Genomic DNA, 16911 nt, shown 5'->3' with positions numbered 1-16911 from the left:
CAGGAATTTGACAGTTTTAAGTGTTCCCCCCCCCCGTTCAAAACCTCTTAAAACGCAATTGATTTTGTTCGAATTTTTAGCAACTACACAGACTGCGGGGGAATTAAATTATTTGAATTTTCCGGCAAACACGTTGAAATCCTAATAACACAAAAACATGTAATAGACCGTGTTTTTAATACATGATTTGTGTTTTCCATTGGAAACCTGAATTTTCAAACAGTTTGCAGTTATTCATGGACGTGTAAAAGTGCACTTTTCAACCCAATCCTCACACATCTGCGTGTAGGTTTAATGGATTAAAAATGTAGTCCCTCAAAAGATTCCCAAGTAGGAACTGCAACAACAAAAATGTGGATGAACGCAAACCGCCATTATCTTTCCAATTTACTTTATCAAATAAAAATATCACGTGTGAGCACATCCACATCTCACACAGGTCTACAACATCGCTTAGCATGCCATGCTTCGACTGCAGCAAAGGATTCTGGGTAATGTCATGCAAAATGAGCACAGTGTGTGTCACCTTTCGCTTCAAAATCCATTTTTATTTTAGAATGACATTATTTTTGTTGCAGTTCTCTGATGGGATTCAGAGAAGAATCGATTTTGACATTTCAGTTATTTGGGCTGACTTAAAAAAAGGAGTTCTTTCAAAAATTCAAAATGGCGGACATTTCCAAGGTCCAGATAATCGAAGTGTTAAATGTATATTTCTCTGGCCACGGTTTGGAGGCTCACAGTAATGATGTGATACAGACAAAGAAAAGAAAGACATTAAAAGGCCACTTCGTGGGAAAACAATAATACATTTGGACAGGAAGAGCGTCCGCCATCTTTAAAGAACTTTAGGAGCGGAGGCAGGGTTGCCAGCTTCTACTGAAGGCCAACCCGGAAAAAATAAAAAAAATCCCTTAATTAGTGCGGCGGTGTCTCCCGGCAACCTGCTGCCATTCTCCCTCTAACTGCAGTGAACATGGCTGCCTGGCGTTGCCATGGCAACGTGACGCCGCGTAGCGGAGATTGACAGCGGCAACCCGGAGACAAGGGCCCGAAACCCGGAGAGGTGGCAACCCTGAGCGGAGGTAAAAAAATGCTCAGTTTATCCTTGGTATGGGCCAAAATAACAAAGAAAGTGAATTTCAGTCTACAAGATCCTGTTGGAAGTGATCTTAAAAAAAAAAATAAAATAAAAAAAAAAAAAATGAAATAACCGTTGCAGTTACCCACGGAGAATAAATAAATTCCGGTGGTATGAAGTCGGTGTTTTTTTTTGGTTCCGGGGCAGACATTTTTATTTCCCGACGGTGAACGCCTGCAGTCCTGTGATCGCTCGTCCAAGAATTAACGCGTGAACATCGTGGGTTCCTGGGAAGGGGATAAAACGGTAAAGAGGAGTTCATTTTGTTTTATGAAAAGCCTGGCACCTCTAAGGCCGGACACAGGGGATACAGAGCCTGGCACCTCTAGGGCAGGACACAGGGATACAGAGCCTGGCACCTCTAGGGCAGGACACAGGGGATACAGAGCCTGGAACCTCTAGGACCGGACACAGGGGATACAGAGCCTGGCACCTCTAAGGCCGGACACAGGGGATACAGAGCCTGGCACCTCTAGGGCAGGACACAGGGGATACAGAGCCTGGAACCTCTAGGACCGGACACGGGATACAGAGCCTGGCACCTCTAGGGCTGGTACAGGGGATACAGAGCCTGGCACCTCTAGGGCAGGACACAGGGGATACAGAGCCTGGCACCTCTAGGACCGGACACAGGGGATACAGAGCCTGGCACCTCTAGGGCTGGTACAGGGGATACAGAGCCTGGCACCTCTAAGGCAGGACACAGGGGATACAGAGCCTGGCACCTCTAGGACCGGACACAGGGGATACAGAGCCTGGCACCTCTAGGGCTGGGCACAGGGGATACAGAGCCTGGCACCTCTAGGACTGGACTCAGTGGATACAGATTAACACACATTCCCCAGCTAGCTCAAACTCCCACACCCACCACATCATGAATATATATTTACCGGGGTATGTCACAAAGAGAGCTACTGGGCGTGGCAAATGTATACATCAAAAGACAGGGGTGCCCAATGCTACATCCCATTGCCAAAACATAAAGTAATAGGTATAAAGTTTAAATACTTCAATAATAATATTTACTTGGTTATTTAGTTAAACACTTTGGCCAAAGCGTCATAAGCCTGCATGCCACGTCAAGGTATAACCAAAATTAATGCAGGTCCTACACTACACTGTGAGCCCTTCCCCTTTACCTCTGTATGAGGGGAAAGAACCATAATAGGTCCTGTTCCTGCAGCAAAGTGAAAAGACCTCCCAAGTTAAAAAGGTGAGGAGGAGTGAGCTCTGGGGGGGGGGGGGGGGGGGAGGTGATACCTACCTCCATACATACCTCCATTACAACTGTTACTAGTCAGAAATGGATTAACACACATTCCCAGCTAGCTCAAACTAAAGGTATAACCAAAATTAATGCTCCTCACCTTTTTAACTTGGGAGGTCTTTTCACTTTGCTGCAAAGAACAGGACCTATAATGGTTCTTTCCCCCCATACAGAGGTAAAGGGGAAGGGTTCACAGTGTAGTGTAGGACCTGCATTAATTTTCGTTATACCTTGACGTGGTATGCAGGCTTATGACGCTTTGGCCAAAGGGTTTAACTAAATAACCAAGTAAATATTATTATTAAAGTATTTAAACTTTATACTTATTACCATACTGTATATGTTTTGTCAATAGGATGTATCATTGGGCTCCCCTTTCTTTTGTTGTATACAGGGGATATAGAGCCTGGCACCTCTAGGGCTGGACACAGGGATACAGAGCCTGGCACCTCTAGGGCAGGACACAGGGATACAGAGCCTGGCACCTCTAGGGCAGGCACAGGGATACAGAGCCTGGCACCTCTAGAGCCGGACACAGGGATACAGAGCCTGGCACCTCTAGGACAGGACACAGGGGATACAGAGCCTGGCACCTCTAGGGCAGGACACAGGGGATACAGAGCCTGGCACCTCTAGGGCTGGACACAGGGGATACAGAGCCTGGCACCTCTAGGGCAGGACACAGGGTATACAGAGCCTGGCACCTCTAGGGCAGGACACAGGGTATACAGAGCCTGGCACCTCCCATACCTTCGTAAGTGTTAACAGCCTCCAGATTCATGACGTGACGGATGACGTGATACTCATCCGAAATCCCGTTGCCCCCCAGCATGTCCCGCGCCTGCCTGGCGATGTCCAGCGCCTTGCCACACGAGTTCCTCTTCAGCATAGAGATCACCTCGGGGGTGGCCCTACACAGAACGGCATCGGAAGAATTACAGCGAGGGGCGTATACACGCCAGAATACATGAGGGTCACCTGCAAAACCTTTAAATAAAGTGTAAGGTCACAGCATCAGAAGTTACTTCTATACCCAGGGGGAAAAAACCCTCTACTGGGTGGTATTGAGCAGGGTACGAGTCCAGACATTCGATCTGAAACATTGTGGTGTACACCAGAAAGAAGCCTTACAAAATCTGTTAGACACAAGAGTCCCTTTTAGGGTTCAGGATGCGCTCCGGTCGGCCTTCCGTGGGCGTTTGTATGCAAGGGCAAACCTTAAACATAAACACATGGAGGACAGGAACTGCTCTGATTTCAATCAGATGTAGAACCGTGCAGCTGATTGTGGCAGATCCATTATGATCATTCTTCCTAGTATTGTACAGGTTATTAAGAATTGTAATGAGTGTTAGGACCTGTGAATTATGGTCATGCCTGTAAGGCTCACAGGCTTACAATGCTTTGGCCAAAGTGTTAAACTAAATGACCCTTTTATTCAAGAGATATATAGGTATTTCACTGTGTATTTTTGCCATTGGATGTAGCACGGGGCTCTGTTTGTGTTTGTTTGTAATATATATTGCCATGCCCAGTAGCACGCACGCACGCACGCACGCACGCACGCACGCACGCACGCACGCACGCACGCACGCACGCACGCACGCACACACACACACACACACACACACACACACACACACACACACACACACACACACACACACACACACACACACACACACACACACACGTAACTTTTGGGGCCTAAATGAGCTTACTGGGTATATGTGTGTTTGTTAAGGACAGGAACTGCCCCCCGATTCCTGTGTTGAGGTCTTGGAGACGATGGAGCACCGCCTCCTTGAGTGGTCCCTACGCAGGGGAGACGTGGGAGAGTATGGCCGCCTCCACACGGATGCCAGCATTAAAATGCCACATGTATAGGGAGGTGGCGTATGGTTTGTTTAGGGATCACTTGCAGGGTTACAGCGGCAGCACAGTGGTGTTAATTACAGGCTGGGGATCACCCGCAGTCTTCTCTCCACAGGAAAGGATCTCTCGCCTGTAACCTGCGCAGTGGGACAGGGGCATAGAGCAGATACAGCAAATAAAGCAGAGGGAGAAAGGCAGGCGGGATATACCGTCCTGGGAGAGAAGGTGGGCGGGTGTTCAGATGTGCGTAAATATATTCTGTATATGGTGTAAATATTCTCTAAAATTGTATATTTTAACTTAAGTTTGTTGCTTTTGTATTGATATGTTTGTAAAATTGTTTTTTTTTTATTATAATAAAAAAATACCCTACACAGAACGGGGCGAGAGGGGGCGAGAGAGCCCGTCACGCCGGCACCGGAGAAACAAAAGCAGCCTCATCTTTGCTATTAGCACGGGTTGGATTGGTTGGGGGAAGTGGGTTTACAAAAAAAGGTTGTGTTTTGGGTTGGCACCGTTGCCACGGAAAGTGGCCACGGGAAGTAGTAATGCTAGGGACACGTTTCCATCCCGATCCCAGCACATGTGGTGTGTCCGGCCACTTACTTCTCCTGGTCTTTGAGGCGGCCGAGCTGCAGGCAGGCCTGGAGGCCGATCGTGATTTCTGTCAGCATGTCCGCCAACTTCTTCTGGATAAGCTGGTTCCTGGCCAGAGGCACCCTAAACTGGATCCTACAGGAGAGAAGAAAGGCTGTGTCACCCTGCGGGGGGAGGGACAGGCACCACGTCCCATAGCTCCCTCCTGTCTGTGTTACTGTGTCACCCTGCGGGGGGAGGGACAGACTCCATGTCCCATAGCTCCCTCCTGTCTGTGTCACTGTGTCACCCTGCGGGGGGAGGGACAGACTCCATGTCCCATAGCTCCCTCCTGTCTGTGTCACTGTGTCACCCTGCGGGGGGAGGGACAGACTCCATGTCCTATAGCTCCCTCCTGTCTGTGTCACTGTGTCACCCTGCGGGGGGAGGGACAGACTCCATGTCCCATAGCTCCCTCCTGTCTGTGTCACTGTGTCACCCTGCGGGGGGAGGGACAGACCCCATGTCCCATAGCTCCCTCCTGTCTGTGTCACTGTGTCACCCTGCGGGGGGAGGGACAGACGCCGTGTCCCATAGCTCCCTCCTGTCTGTGTCACCCTGCGGGGGAGGGACAGATTCCATGTCCCATAGCTCCCTCCTGTCTGTGTCACCCTGCGGTGGGAGGGACAGACTCCATGTCCCATAGCTCCCTCCTGTCTGTGTCACTGTGTCACCCTGCGGGGGGAGGGACAGACTCCATGTCCCATAGCTCCCTCCTGTCTGTGTCACTGTGTCACCCTGCGGTGGGAGGGACAGATCCCATGTCCCATAGCTCCCTCCTGTCTGTCACTGTGTCACCCTGTGGGGGGAGGGACAGACTCCATGTCCCATAGCTCCCTCCTGTCTGTGTCACTGTGTCACCCTGTGGGGGGAGGGACAGACTCCATGTCCCATAGCTCCCTCCTGTCTGTGTCACTGTGTCACCCTGCGGGGGGAGGGACAGGCTCCATGTCCCATAGCTCCCTCCTGTCTGTGTCACTGTGTCACCCTGCGGGGGGAGGGACAGACTCCATGTCCCATAGCTCCCTCCTGTCTGTGTCACTGTGTCACCCTGCGGGGGGAGGGGCAGACTCCATGTCCCATAGCTCCCTCCTGTCTGTGTCACCCTGCGGGGGGAGGGACAGACTCCATGTCCCATAGCTCCCTCCTGTCTGTGTCACTGTGTCACCCTGCGGGGGGAGGGACAGACTCCATGTCCCATAGCTCCCTCCTGTCTGTGTCACTGTGTCACCCTGCGGGGGGAGGGACAGACTCCATGTCCCATAGCTCCCTCCTGTCTGTGTCACTGTGTCACCTTTACCCACTAGATCCTTAATCCACACAACAAACTTAAAGTTCATACCTGTCCAAAGTGTACTGCCTCGCTGTATGAAGACAGAATTCAGCCGCACCCAGAACTCCCCAGGAAATACCGTAACGGGCATTGTTTAGACAACCAAAGGGGCCCTACAGAGCGAAACACAGGGAGGGCTTATATGGGGTAATAGGGAGATGTTATATGGGGCAATAGGAGGAGTTATATGGAGTAATAGGAGGAGTTATAGGGAGAGGTTATATGGGGCAATAGGAGGCGTTATAGGAAGAGGTTATATGGGGCAATAGGAGGAGTTATAGGGAGGGTTATATGGGGCAGTAGGAGGGGTTATATGGGGCAGTAGGAGTGGTTATAGGGAGGGTTATATGGGGCAGTAGGAGGAGTTATAGGGAGGGTTATATGGGGCAATAGGAAGAGTTATAGGGAGGGGTTATATGGGGCAATAGGAGGAGTTATATGGGGTAATAGGAGGAGTTATAGGGAGGTTATATGAGTAATAGGAGGAGTTATAGGGAGGGGTTATATGGGGCAGTAGGAGGGTTATATGGGGTAATAGGAGGAGTTATAGGGAGGTTATATGGAGTAATAGGAGGAGTTATAGGGAGGTTATATGGGGCAGTAGGAGGGTTATATGGGGCAGTAGGAGGAGTTACAGGGAGGGGTTATATGGGGCAGTAGGAGGGTTATATGGAGCAGTAGGAGGAGTTACAGGGAGGGGTTATATGGGGCAGTAGGAGGGTTATATGGGGCAGTAGGAGGAGTTACAGGGAGGGGTTATATGGGGCAGTAGGAGGGTTATATGGGGCAGTAGGAGGGGTTATAGGGAGGGGTTATAGGGAGGGGTTATATGGGGCAGTAGGAGGGTTATATGGGGCAGTAGGAGGGGTTATAGGGAGGGTTATATGGGGCAGTAGGAGGGGTTACAGGGAGTGGTTATATGGGGCAGTAGGAGGCGTTATAGGGAGGGGTTATATGGGGCAGTAGGAGGGGTTATATGGGGCAGTAGGAGGGGTTATAGGGAGGGGTTATATGGGGCAGTAGGAGGGGTTACAGGGAATGGTTATATGGGGCAGTAGGAGGCGTTATAGGGAGGGGTTATATGGGGCAGTAGGAGGGGTTATATGGGGCAGTAGGAGGGGTTATATGGGGCAGTAGGAGGGGTTACAGGGAGGGTTATATGGGGCAGTAGGAGGGGTTACAGGGAGGGGTTATATGGGGCAGTAGGAGGGGTTATATGGGGCACTAGGAGGGGTTACAGGGAGGGGTTATATGGGGCAGTAGGAGGGGTTATATGGGGCAGTAGGAGGCGTTATAGGGAGGGGTTATATGGGGCAGTAGGAGGGGTTATATGGGGCAGTAGGAGGGGTTATATGGGGCAGTAGGAGGGGTTACAGGGAGGGTTATATGGGGCAGTAGGAGGGGTTACAGGGAGGGGTTATATGATGCAGTAGGAGGGGTTATATGGGGCACTAGGAGGGGTTACAGGGAGGGTTATATGGGGCAGTAGGAGGGGTTACAGGGAGGGTTATATGGGGCAGTAGGAGGGGTTACAGGGAGGGGTTATATGGGGCAGTAGGAGGGGTTACAGGGAGGGTTATATGGGGCAGTAGGAGGGGTTACAGGGAGGGTTATATGGGGCAGTAGGAGGGGTTATATGGGGCAGTAGGAGGGGTTATATGGGGCAGTAGGAGGGGTTACAGGGAGGGGTTATATGGGGCAGTAGGAGGGGTTATATGGGGCAGTAGGAGGGGTTACAGGGAGGGGTTATATGGGGCAGTAGGAGGGGTTATATGGGGCAGTAGGAGGGGTTACAGGGAGGGTTATATGGGGCAGTAGGAGGGGTTATATGGGGCAGTAGGAGGGGTTATATGGGGCAGTAGGAGGGGTTACAGGGAGGGGTTATATGGGGCAGTAGGAGGGGTTACAGGGAGGGGTTATATGGGGCAGTAGGAGGGGTTATATGGGGCAGTAGGAGGGGTTACAGGGAGGGTTATATGGGGCAGTAGGAGGGGTTACAGGGAGGGTTATATGGGGCAGTAGGAGGGGTTATATGGGGCAGTAGGAGGGGTTACAGGGAGGGTTATATGGGGCAGTAGGAGGGGTTACAGGGAGGGTTATATGGGGCAGTAGGAGGGGTTATATGGGGCACTAGGAGGGGTTACAGGGATACATCTCACCGCCAGCCCGGTGACGTGAGGGAGCAGGTTTTCCTCGGGTATCTCCACGTCCTCCAGCAGGATCATCCCCGTGGCCGAGGCTCGCAGGGAGAACTTGCCCTCTATTTTGGGGGTGGACAGACCCTTCGTCCCCCTCTCTACAAGGAACCCCCTGATCTTCCCATCCCCACACACCGCCCAAACCACACACAGGTCCGCGATGGGGGAGTTAGTGATCCTATGAAGAGAACCATGAGGGATACACAGCACCACTATACAGCGCAGCGTGTTCATCATCAGTGTATAGATACTCAGCACCATTATACAGCGCAGCGTGTTCATCATCAGTGTATAGAGATACTCAGCATCATTATACAGCGCGGCGTGTTCATCATCAGTGTATAGAGATACTCAGCACCATTATACAGCGCAGCGTGTTCATCATCAGTGTATAGAGATACTCAGCACCATTATACAGCGCAGCGTGTTCATCATCAGTGTATAGAGATACTCAGCACCATTATACAGCGCAGCGTGTTCATTATCAGTGTATAGAGATACTCAGCATCATTATACAGCGCAGCGTGTTATCATCAGTGTATAGAGATACTCAGCATCATTATACAGCGCAGCGTGTTCATTATCAGTGTATAGAGATACTCAGCATTATTATACAGCGCTGCGTGTTCATTATCAGTGTATAGAGATACTCAGCATCATTATACAGCGCGGCGTGTTCATTATCAGTGTATAGAGATACTCAGCATTATTATACAGTGCGGCGTGTTCATGATCAGGTGCCCATACCAGGTTTTGGATCCATTGAGTGTGTAGGTTTTGCTCCCCAAGTTGTAAAGTGCTCGGGTCTCCATCCCAGACGGGTCACTGCCGTGGTTTGGTTCTGTGAGCCCGAAACAGCCCAGCAGCTCTCCTCTCGCTGCCAAGAGATAAAGTTATATATAACCAGCAGTGAGACACACACACACACACACACACACACACACACACACACACACACACACACACACACACACACACACACACACACACACACTACTACACCATGCCATGTATACACAGCACAGGTACAGTGCGGGCAGCGGCAGTGCCAGCCTCCCCCTCACACACACACTACTACACCATGCCATGTATACACAGCACAGGTACAGCGCGGGCAGCAGCATGGCCAGCCTCCCCCTCACACACACTACACCATGCCATGTATACACAGCACAGGTACAGCGCGGGCAGCGGCAGTGCCAGCCTCCCCTCACACACACACTACTACACCATGCCATGTATACACAGCACAGGTACAGCGCGGGCAGCGGCAGTGCCAGCCTCTCCCTCACACACACTACTACACCATGCCATGTATACACAGCACAGGTACAGCGCGGGCAGCGGCAGTGCCAGCCTCCCCCTCACACACACTACTACACCATGCCATGTATACACAGCACAGGTACAGCGCGGGCAGCGGCAGTGCCAGCCTCCCCCTCACACACACATACACCATGCCATGTATACACAGCACAGGTACAGTGCGGGCAGCGGCAGTGCCAGCCTCCCCCTCACACACACTACTACACCATGCCATGTATACACAGCACAGGTACAGCGCGGGCAGCGGCAGTGCCAGCCTCCCCCTCACACACACTACTACACCATGCCATGTATACACAGCACAGGTACAGCGCGGGCAGCGGCAGTGTCAGCCTCCCCCTCACACACACTACTACACCATGCCATGTATACACAGCACAGATACAGCGCGGGCAGCGGCAGTGCCAGCCTCCCCCTCACACACACTTACACACCATGCCATGTATACACAGCACAGGTACAGCGCGGGCAGTGGCAGTGCCAGCCTCCCCCTCACACACACTACTACACCATGACATGTATACACAGTGCGGGCAGCGGAAGTGCCAGCCTCCCCCTCACACACACTACTCCACCATGCCATGTATACACAGCACAGGTACAGCGCGGGCAGTGCCAGCCTCCCCCCTCACACACACTACTACACCATGCCATGTATATACAGCACAGGTACAGTGCGGGCAGCGGCAGTGCCAGCCTCCCCCTCTCACACACACTACTACACCATGCCATGTATACACAGCACAGGTACAGCGCGGGCAGCGGCAGTGCCAACCTCCCCCTCACACACACTACTACACCATGCCATGTATACACAGCACAGGTACAGCGCGGGCAGCGACAGTGCCAGCCCCCCCCCCCCACACACTACTACACCATGCCATGTATACACAGCACAGGTACAGCGCGGGCAGTGCCAGCCTCCCCTCACACACACACACTACTACACCATGCCATGTATACACAGCGCAGGTACAGCGCGGGCAGCGGCAGTTCCAGCCTCCCCCCCACACACACTACTACACCATGCCATGTATACACAGCACAGATACCTCGTGGGCAGCGGCAGTGCCAGCCTCCCCCTCACACACACTACTACACCATGCCATGTATATACAGCACAGGTACAGCGCGGGCAGCGGCAGTGCCAGCCTCCCCCTCACACACACACTACTACACCATGCCATGTATACACAGCACAGGTACAGCGGGGGCTACGACAGTGCCAGCCTCCCCCTCACACACACTACTACACAATGCCATGTATACACAGCACAGGTACAGCGCGGGCAGCGGCAGTGCCAGCCTCCCCCTCACACACACTACTACACCATGCCATGTATACACAGCACAGGTACAGCGCGGGCAGCGGCAGTGCCAGCCTCCCCCTCACACACACTACTACACCCTGCCATATATACACAGCACAGGTACAGCGCGGGCAGCGGCAGTGCCAGCCTCCCCCTCTCACACTACTACACCATGCCATGTATACACAGCGCGGGCAGCGGCAGTGCCAGCCTCCCCCTCTCACACTACTACACCATGCCATGTATACACAGCGCGGGCAGCGGCAGTGCCAGCCTCCCCCTCACACACACCACTACACCATGCCATGTATACACAGCGCGGGCAGCGCCAGTGCCAGCCTCCCCCTCTCGCACTACTACACCATGCCATGTATACACAGCGCGGGCAGCGGCAGTGCCAGCCTCCCCCTCTCACACTACTACACCATGCCATGTATACACAGCGCGGGCAGCGGCAGTGCCAGCCTCCCCCTCACACACACCACTACACCATGCCATGTATACACAGCGCGGGCAGCGGCAGTGCCAGCCTCCCCCTCTCGCACTACTACACCATGCCATGTATACACAGCGCGGGCAGCGGCAGTGCCAGCCTCCCCCTCACACACACCACTACACCATGCCATGTATACACAGCGCGGGCAGCGCCAGTGCCAGCCTCCCCCTCTCGCACTACTACACCATGCCATGTATACACAGCGCGGGCAGCGGCAGTGCCAGCCTCCCTTATACGTACCCAGCCTGGGCAGGTATCTTTGCTTCTGCTCCTCGGTCCCGTACGCGTAGATTGGATGCATGACAAGGGACGACTGGACGCTCATCACAGAGCGATAGCTGCTGTCCACCCTCTCCACCTCGCGCGCCAACAGCCCGTACGCCACCGAAGACGTCCCAGCACAGCCGTACCCTGGCATGCCACAAAAACAGAGGCCACGGCTGGGTAAAGACAGCCCTACGCCAGCAGGAACGGGAGTTCCCAACGCACTTACCATTTTATTCACGGCAGCGATACAGAGTTTATTAATAATGTTTATTTTATTCGTATATAGTGCTGGCAGCGCCTATAGATCGGTGGTTCTCGACCTTTTTGTGCTCGTGGCACACTAAAATTCAATTAGGATTGGTTTGTATGGATTTGTGGCCAATAGCCACGACCCCAAGAGCTGGGACTGCAAGAGCCACGACCCCAAGAGCTGGGACTGCAAGGGCCACGACCCCAAGAGCTGGGACTGCAAGAGCCACGACCCCAAGAGCTGGGACTGCAAGGGCCACAACCCCAAGAGACACGGCCCCAAGAGCTGGGACCACAAGAGCTGCAAGAGCTGGGACCGCAAGAGCCAAGACCCCAAGAGCTGGGACTGCAAGAGCCACGGCCCCAAGAGCTGGGACTGCAAGAGCCACGACCCCAAGAGCTGGGACTGCAAGAGCCACGACCCCAAGAGCCACGGCCCCAAGAGCTGGGACTGCAAGAGCCACGACCCCAAGAGCTGGGACTGCAAGAGCCACGACCCCAAGAGCTGGGACTGCAAGAGCCACGATCCCAAGAGCTGGGACTGCAAGAGCAACGATCCCAAGAGCTGGGACTGCAAGGGCCACGGCCCTAAGAGCTGGGACTGCAAGGGCCACGACCCCAAGAGCTGGGACTGCAAGGGCCACGACCCCAAGAGCTGGGACTGCAAGGGCCACGACCCCAAGAGCTGGGACTGCAAGGGCCACGACCCCAAGAGCTGGGACTGCAAGGGCCACGGCCCTAAGAGCTGGGACTGCAAGAGCCACGACCCCAAGAGCTGGGACTGCCAGAGCCACGACCCCAAGAGCTGGGACTGCCAGAGCCACGACCCCAAGAGCTGGGACTGCAAGGGCCACGGCCCCAAGAGCTGGGACTGCCAGAGCCACGACCCCAAGAGCTGGGACTGCCAGAGCCACGACCCCAAGAGCTGGGACTGCAAGGGCCACGGCCCTAAGAGCTGGGACTGCAAGGGCCACGACCCCAAGAGCTGGGACTGCAAGAGCCACGATCCCAAGAGCTGGGACTGCAAGGGCCACGACCCCAAGAGCTGGGACTGCAAGGGCCACGACCCCAAGAGCTGGGACTGCCAGAGCCACGACCCCAAGAGCTGGGACTGCCAGAGCCACGACCCCAAGAGCTGGGACTGCAAGGGCCACGACCCCAAGAGCTGGGACTGCAAGAGCCACGATCCCAAGAGCTGGGACTGCAAGGGCCACGGCCCTAAGAGCTGGGACTGCAAGGGCCACGACCCCAAGAGCTGGGACTGCAAGAGCCACGACCCCAAGAGCTGAGACTGCAAGAGCCACGATCCCAAGAGCTGGGACTGCAAGAGCCACGACCCCAAGAGCTGGGACTGCCAGAGCCACGACCCCAAGTGCTGGGACTGCAAGAGCCACGACCCCAAGAGCCACGCCCCCAAGAGCTGGGACTGCAAGGGCCACGACCCCAAGAGCTGAGACTGCAAGAGCCACGATCCCAAGAGCTGGGACTGCAAGAGCCACGACCCCAAGAGCTGGGACTGCAAGAGCCACGACCCCAAGAGCTGGGACTGCCAGAGCTACGACCCCAAGAGCTGGGACTGCCAGAGCCACGACCCCAAGAGCTGGGACTGCCAGAGCCACGACCCCAAGAGCTGGGACTGCAAGGGCCACGACCCCAAGAGCTGGGACTGCACAGACTATGCCAGCTAATCGTTATTAGTAATAATTATTATTTGTGGTAGCGTGGGGGGGAGGGTGGGATTGATCCCGTGACTCGGAGGGTAGGAGTCCCACGGGGACGGAGAGATCGGTCGGTTACCTTTAATTGTAGATCCCAGAACGCCAAGTGCTCCCATCTCGGAGATAATCTCCCGGTCGAATACTGTGGATGGAAGAGAGACGTGTGTGTTACGGGGAGTACAGGACTTTCCCATGATGCGTTTGCGTGATCGGTGAAGGAATAGCAGAGAGGAATGGAGCGGAGGTGAGAGCTGTGTGTGTGTGCGGACAGGAACAGCAGAGAGGTGCAGGGCAGGGTGGAGGTGCAGGGCAGGGTGGAGGTGCAGTGACAGAGCTGTGTGTGTGTGTGTGTGTGGGGGGGGGGGTCAGTACAGGAATAGTAGAGAGGTGCAGGGCAGGATGGAGGTGAAGTGACAGAGGTGTGTGTGTGTGTGTGTGTGTGTGTGTGTGTGTGTGTGTGTGTGTGTGCGTGTGCGGGGTCAGTACAGGAATAGGAGCGAGGTTGCAGGACAGGGTGGAGGTGCAGTGACAGCTGTATGTGCGGGGTAAGTACAGGAGAAGCAGAGAGTTGCAGGATGGGGATGAGGTGCAGTGACAGCTGTATGTGCGGGGTCAGTACAGGAATAGTAGCGAGGTTGCAGGACGGGGTGGAGGTGCAGTGACAGAGCTCGCTGTGTGTGTGTGTGGTCAGTACAGGAATAGCAGCGAGGTTGCAGGACAGGGTGGAGGTGCAGTGACAGCTGTGTGTGTGTGGGGTCAGTACAGGAATAGCAGCGAGGTTGCAGGACAGGGTGGAGGTGCAGTGACAGCTGTATGTGCGGGGTCAGTACAGGAATAGTAGCGAGGTTGCAGGACAGGGTGGAGGTGCAGTGACAGAGCTCGCTGTGTGTGTGTGTGGTCAGTACAGGAATAACAGTGAGGTTGCAGGACGGGGTGGAGGTGCAGTGACAGCTGTGTGTGTGTGGGGTCAGTACAGGAATAGCAGCGAGGTTGCAGGACAGGGTGGAGGTGCAGTGACAGAGCTCGCTGTCTGTGTGTGGTCAGTACAGGAATAGCAGCGAGGTTGCAGGACGGGGTGGAGGTGCAGTGACAGCTGTACCTGCGGGGTCAGTACAGGAATAACAGTGAGGTTGCAGGACGGGGTGGAGGTGCAGTGACAGAGCTCGCTGTCTGTGTGTGGTCAGTACAGGAATAGCAGCGAGGTTGCAGGACGGGGTGGAGGTGCAGTGACAGCTGTACGTGCGGGGTCAGTACAGGAGAAGCAGAGAGTTGCAGGAGAGGGTGGAGGTGCAGTGACAGCTGTACGTGCGGGGTCAGTACAGGAATAACAGTGAGGTTGCAGGACAGGGTGGAGGTGCAGTGACAGCTGTGTGTGTGGGGGGGGTCAGTACAGGAATAGCAGCGAGGTTGCAGGACAGGATGGAGGTGCAGTGACAGCTGTACGTGCGGGGTCAGTACAGGAATAACAGTGAGGTTGCAAGACGGGGTGGAGGTGCAGTGACAGCTGTACGTGCTGGGTCAGTACAGGAATAACAGTGAGGTTGCAGGACAGGGTGGAGGTGCAGTGACAGCTGTACGTGCGGGGTCAGTACAGGAATAACAGTGAGGTTGCAGGACGGGGTGGAGGTGCAGTGACAGCTGTGCGTGCGGGGTCAGTACAGGAATAACAGTGAGGTTGCAGGACGGGGAGGAGGTGCAGTGACAGCTGTGCGTGCGGGGTCAGTACAGGAATAGTAGCGAGGTTGCAGGACGTGGTGGAGGTGCAGTGACAGCTGTGTGTGTGTGGGGTCAGTACAGGAATAGCAGCGAGGTTGCAGGACAGGGTGGAGGTGCAGTGACAGCTGTACGTGCGGGGTCAGTACAGGAATAACAGTGAGGTTGCAGGACGGGAGGAGGTGCAGTGACAGCTGTGCGTGCGGGGTCAGTACAGGAATAACAGTGAGGTTGCAGGACGGGGAGGAGGTGCAGTGACAGCTGTGTGTGTGTGGGGTCAGTACAGGAATAACAGTGAGGTTGCAAGACGGGGTGGAGGTGCAGTGACAGCTGTACGTGCGGGGTCAGTACAGGAATAGCAGCGAGGTTGCAGGACGGGGAGGAGGTGCAGTGACAGCTGTGCGTGCGGGGTCAGTACAGGAATAACAGTGAGGTTGCAGGACGGGATGGAGGTGCAGTGACAGCTGTACGTGCGGGGTCAGTACAGGAATAACAGTGAGGTTGCAGGACGGGATGGAGGTGCAGTGACAGCTGTGCGTGCGGGGTCAGTACAGGAATAACAGTGAGGTTGCAGGACGGGATGGAGGTGCAGTGACAGCTGTGCGTGCGGGGTCAGTACAGGAATAACAGTGAGGTTGCAGGACGGGGAGGAGGTGTAGTGACAGCTGTGCGTGCGGGGTCAGTACAGGAATAACAGTGAGGTTGCAGGACGGGGTGGAGCTGCAGTGACAGCTGTGCGTGCGGGGTCAGTACAGGAGAAGAGAGCGATACCTTCGTGGCGGTTGGCCATGAGTATACGCGGCATCAGCTTGTCCTGGCAGTAAGAGCGGAAACTATCTCGGATCAGAATCTCTTCCTCCGTCAGCTGAGAGTCCAAACGCAGAGGGTCCCGCCAGTCAAACGGCGCACGGGCTGGGAGAACACGCGTGTTAATGGGTCATATATACTGACAGGACATGGGCCTTAATGTACTAAATGTACTGATCCAGTATAGACAGTAGACAGACCTTAACGGGTCATATGTACTGATCCAGTATAGATGGGATACGGGCCTTAATGGACCATATATACTGATCCAGTATAGACAGGACACAGGCCTTAATGGACCATATGTACTGACCAGGATACAGACCATGCTGATGTGGAAATAACAGGATAAACACACTCACACGTTGCACTTTTCTGCTCATTCTGGGCCTGGTGATCTGTACGTGGAGAAATGAGATGTTATAGGGAGTGGCTCAGTATCCAAACAGTCTCTCTCTCGTGTTCTCTCGTTCTCCGTCTCTCTCTCCCTCCCCCTTGTGTTCTCTCCCTCGAGTTCTCTCTCTCACTCCCTCTCGTGTTCTCTCTCTCTCGTTCTCCCTCTCTCGTGTTCTCGT

General features: G+C 54.3%; 1 protein-coding gene across 2 annotated transcripts in view; it reads right to left on the bottom strand.

Moving 5' to 3' along the window:
* Nucleotides 1–27: 27 nt before the first annotated feature.
* The window catches only part of GCDH (glutaryl-CoA dehydrogenase), a 24292-nt gene continuing 7408 nt past the window's right edge, over nucleotides 28–16911 (bottom strand). For both annotated transcript variants that reach the window (XM_075577490.1, XM_075577489.1), the window contains exons 3-12: nucleotides 16699–16734; nucleotides 16301–16441; nucleotides 13896–13958; nucleotides 11823–11993; nucleotides 9198–9327; nucleotides 8412–8628; nucleotides 6262–6365; nucleotides 4890–5015; nucleotides 3159–3319; nucleotides 28–1368 (exon numbers count right to left, since the gene is read on the bottom strand). In XM_075577490.1, coding sequence (XP_075433605.1) covers nucleotides 1295–1368; nucleotides 3159–3319; nucleotides 4890–5015; nucleotides 6262–6365; nucleotides 8412–8628; nucleotides 9198–9327; nucleotides 11823–11993; nucleotides 13896–13958; nucleotides 16301–16441; nucleotides 16699–16734 — 1223 coding nt within the window. In that variant the 3' untranslated portion in view covers nucleotides 28–1294. The remainder of the gene's footprint in view (nucleotides 1369–3158; nucleotides 3320–4889; nucleotides 5016–6261; nucleotides 6366–8411; nucleotides 8629–9197; nucleotides 9328–11822; nucleotides 11994–13895; nucleotides 13959–16300; nucleotides 16442–16698; nucleotides 16735–16911) is intronic.

The sequence above is a fragment of the Ascaphus truei genome, chromosome 20, assembly GCF_040206685.1.
Source record: "Ascaphus truei isolate aAscTru1 chromosome 20, aAscTru1.hap1, whole genome shotgun sequence".
Taxonomy (NCBI): Eukaryota; Metazoa; Chordata; class Amphibia; order Anura; family Ascaphidae; genus Ascaphus; species Ascaphus truei.
This window is presented reverse-complemented; position numbering and strand designations above follow the sequence as displayed.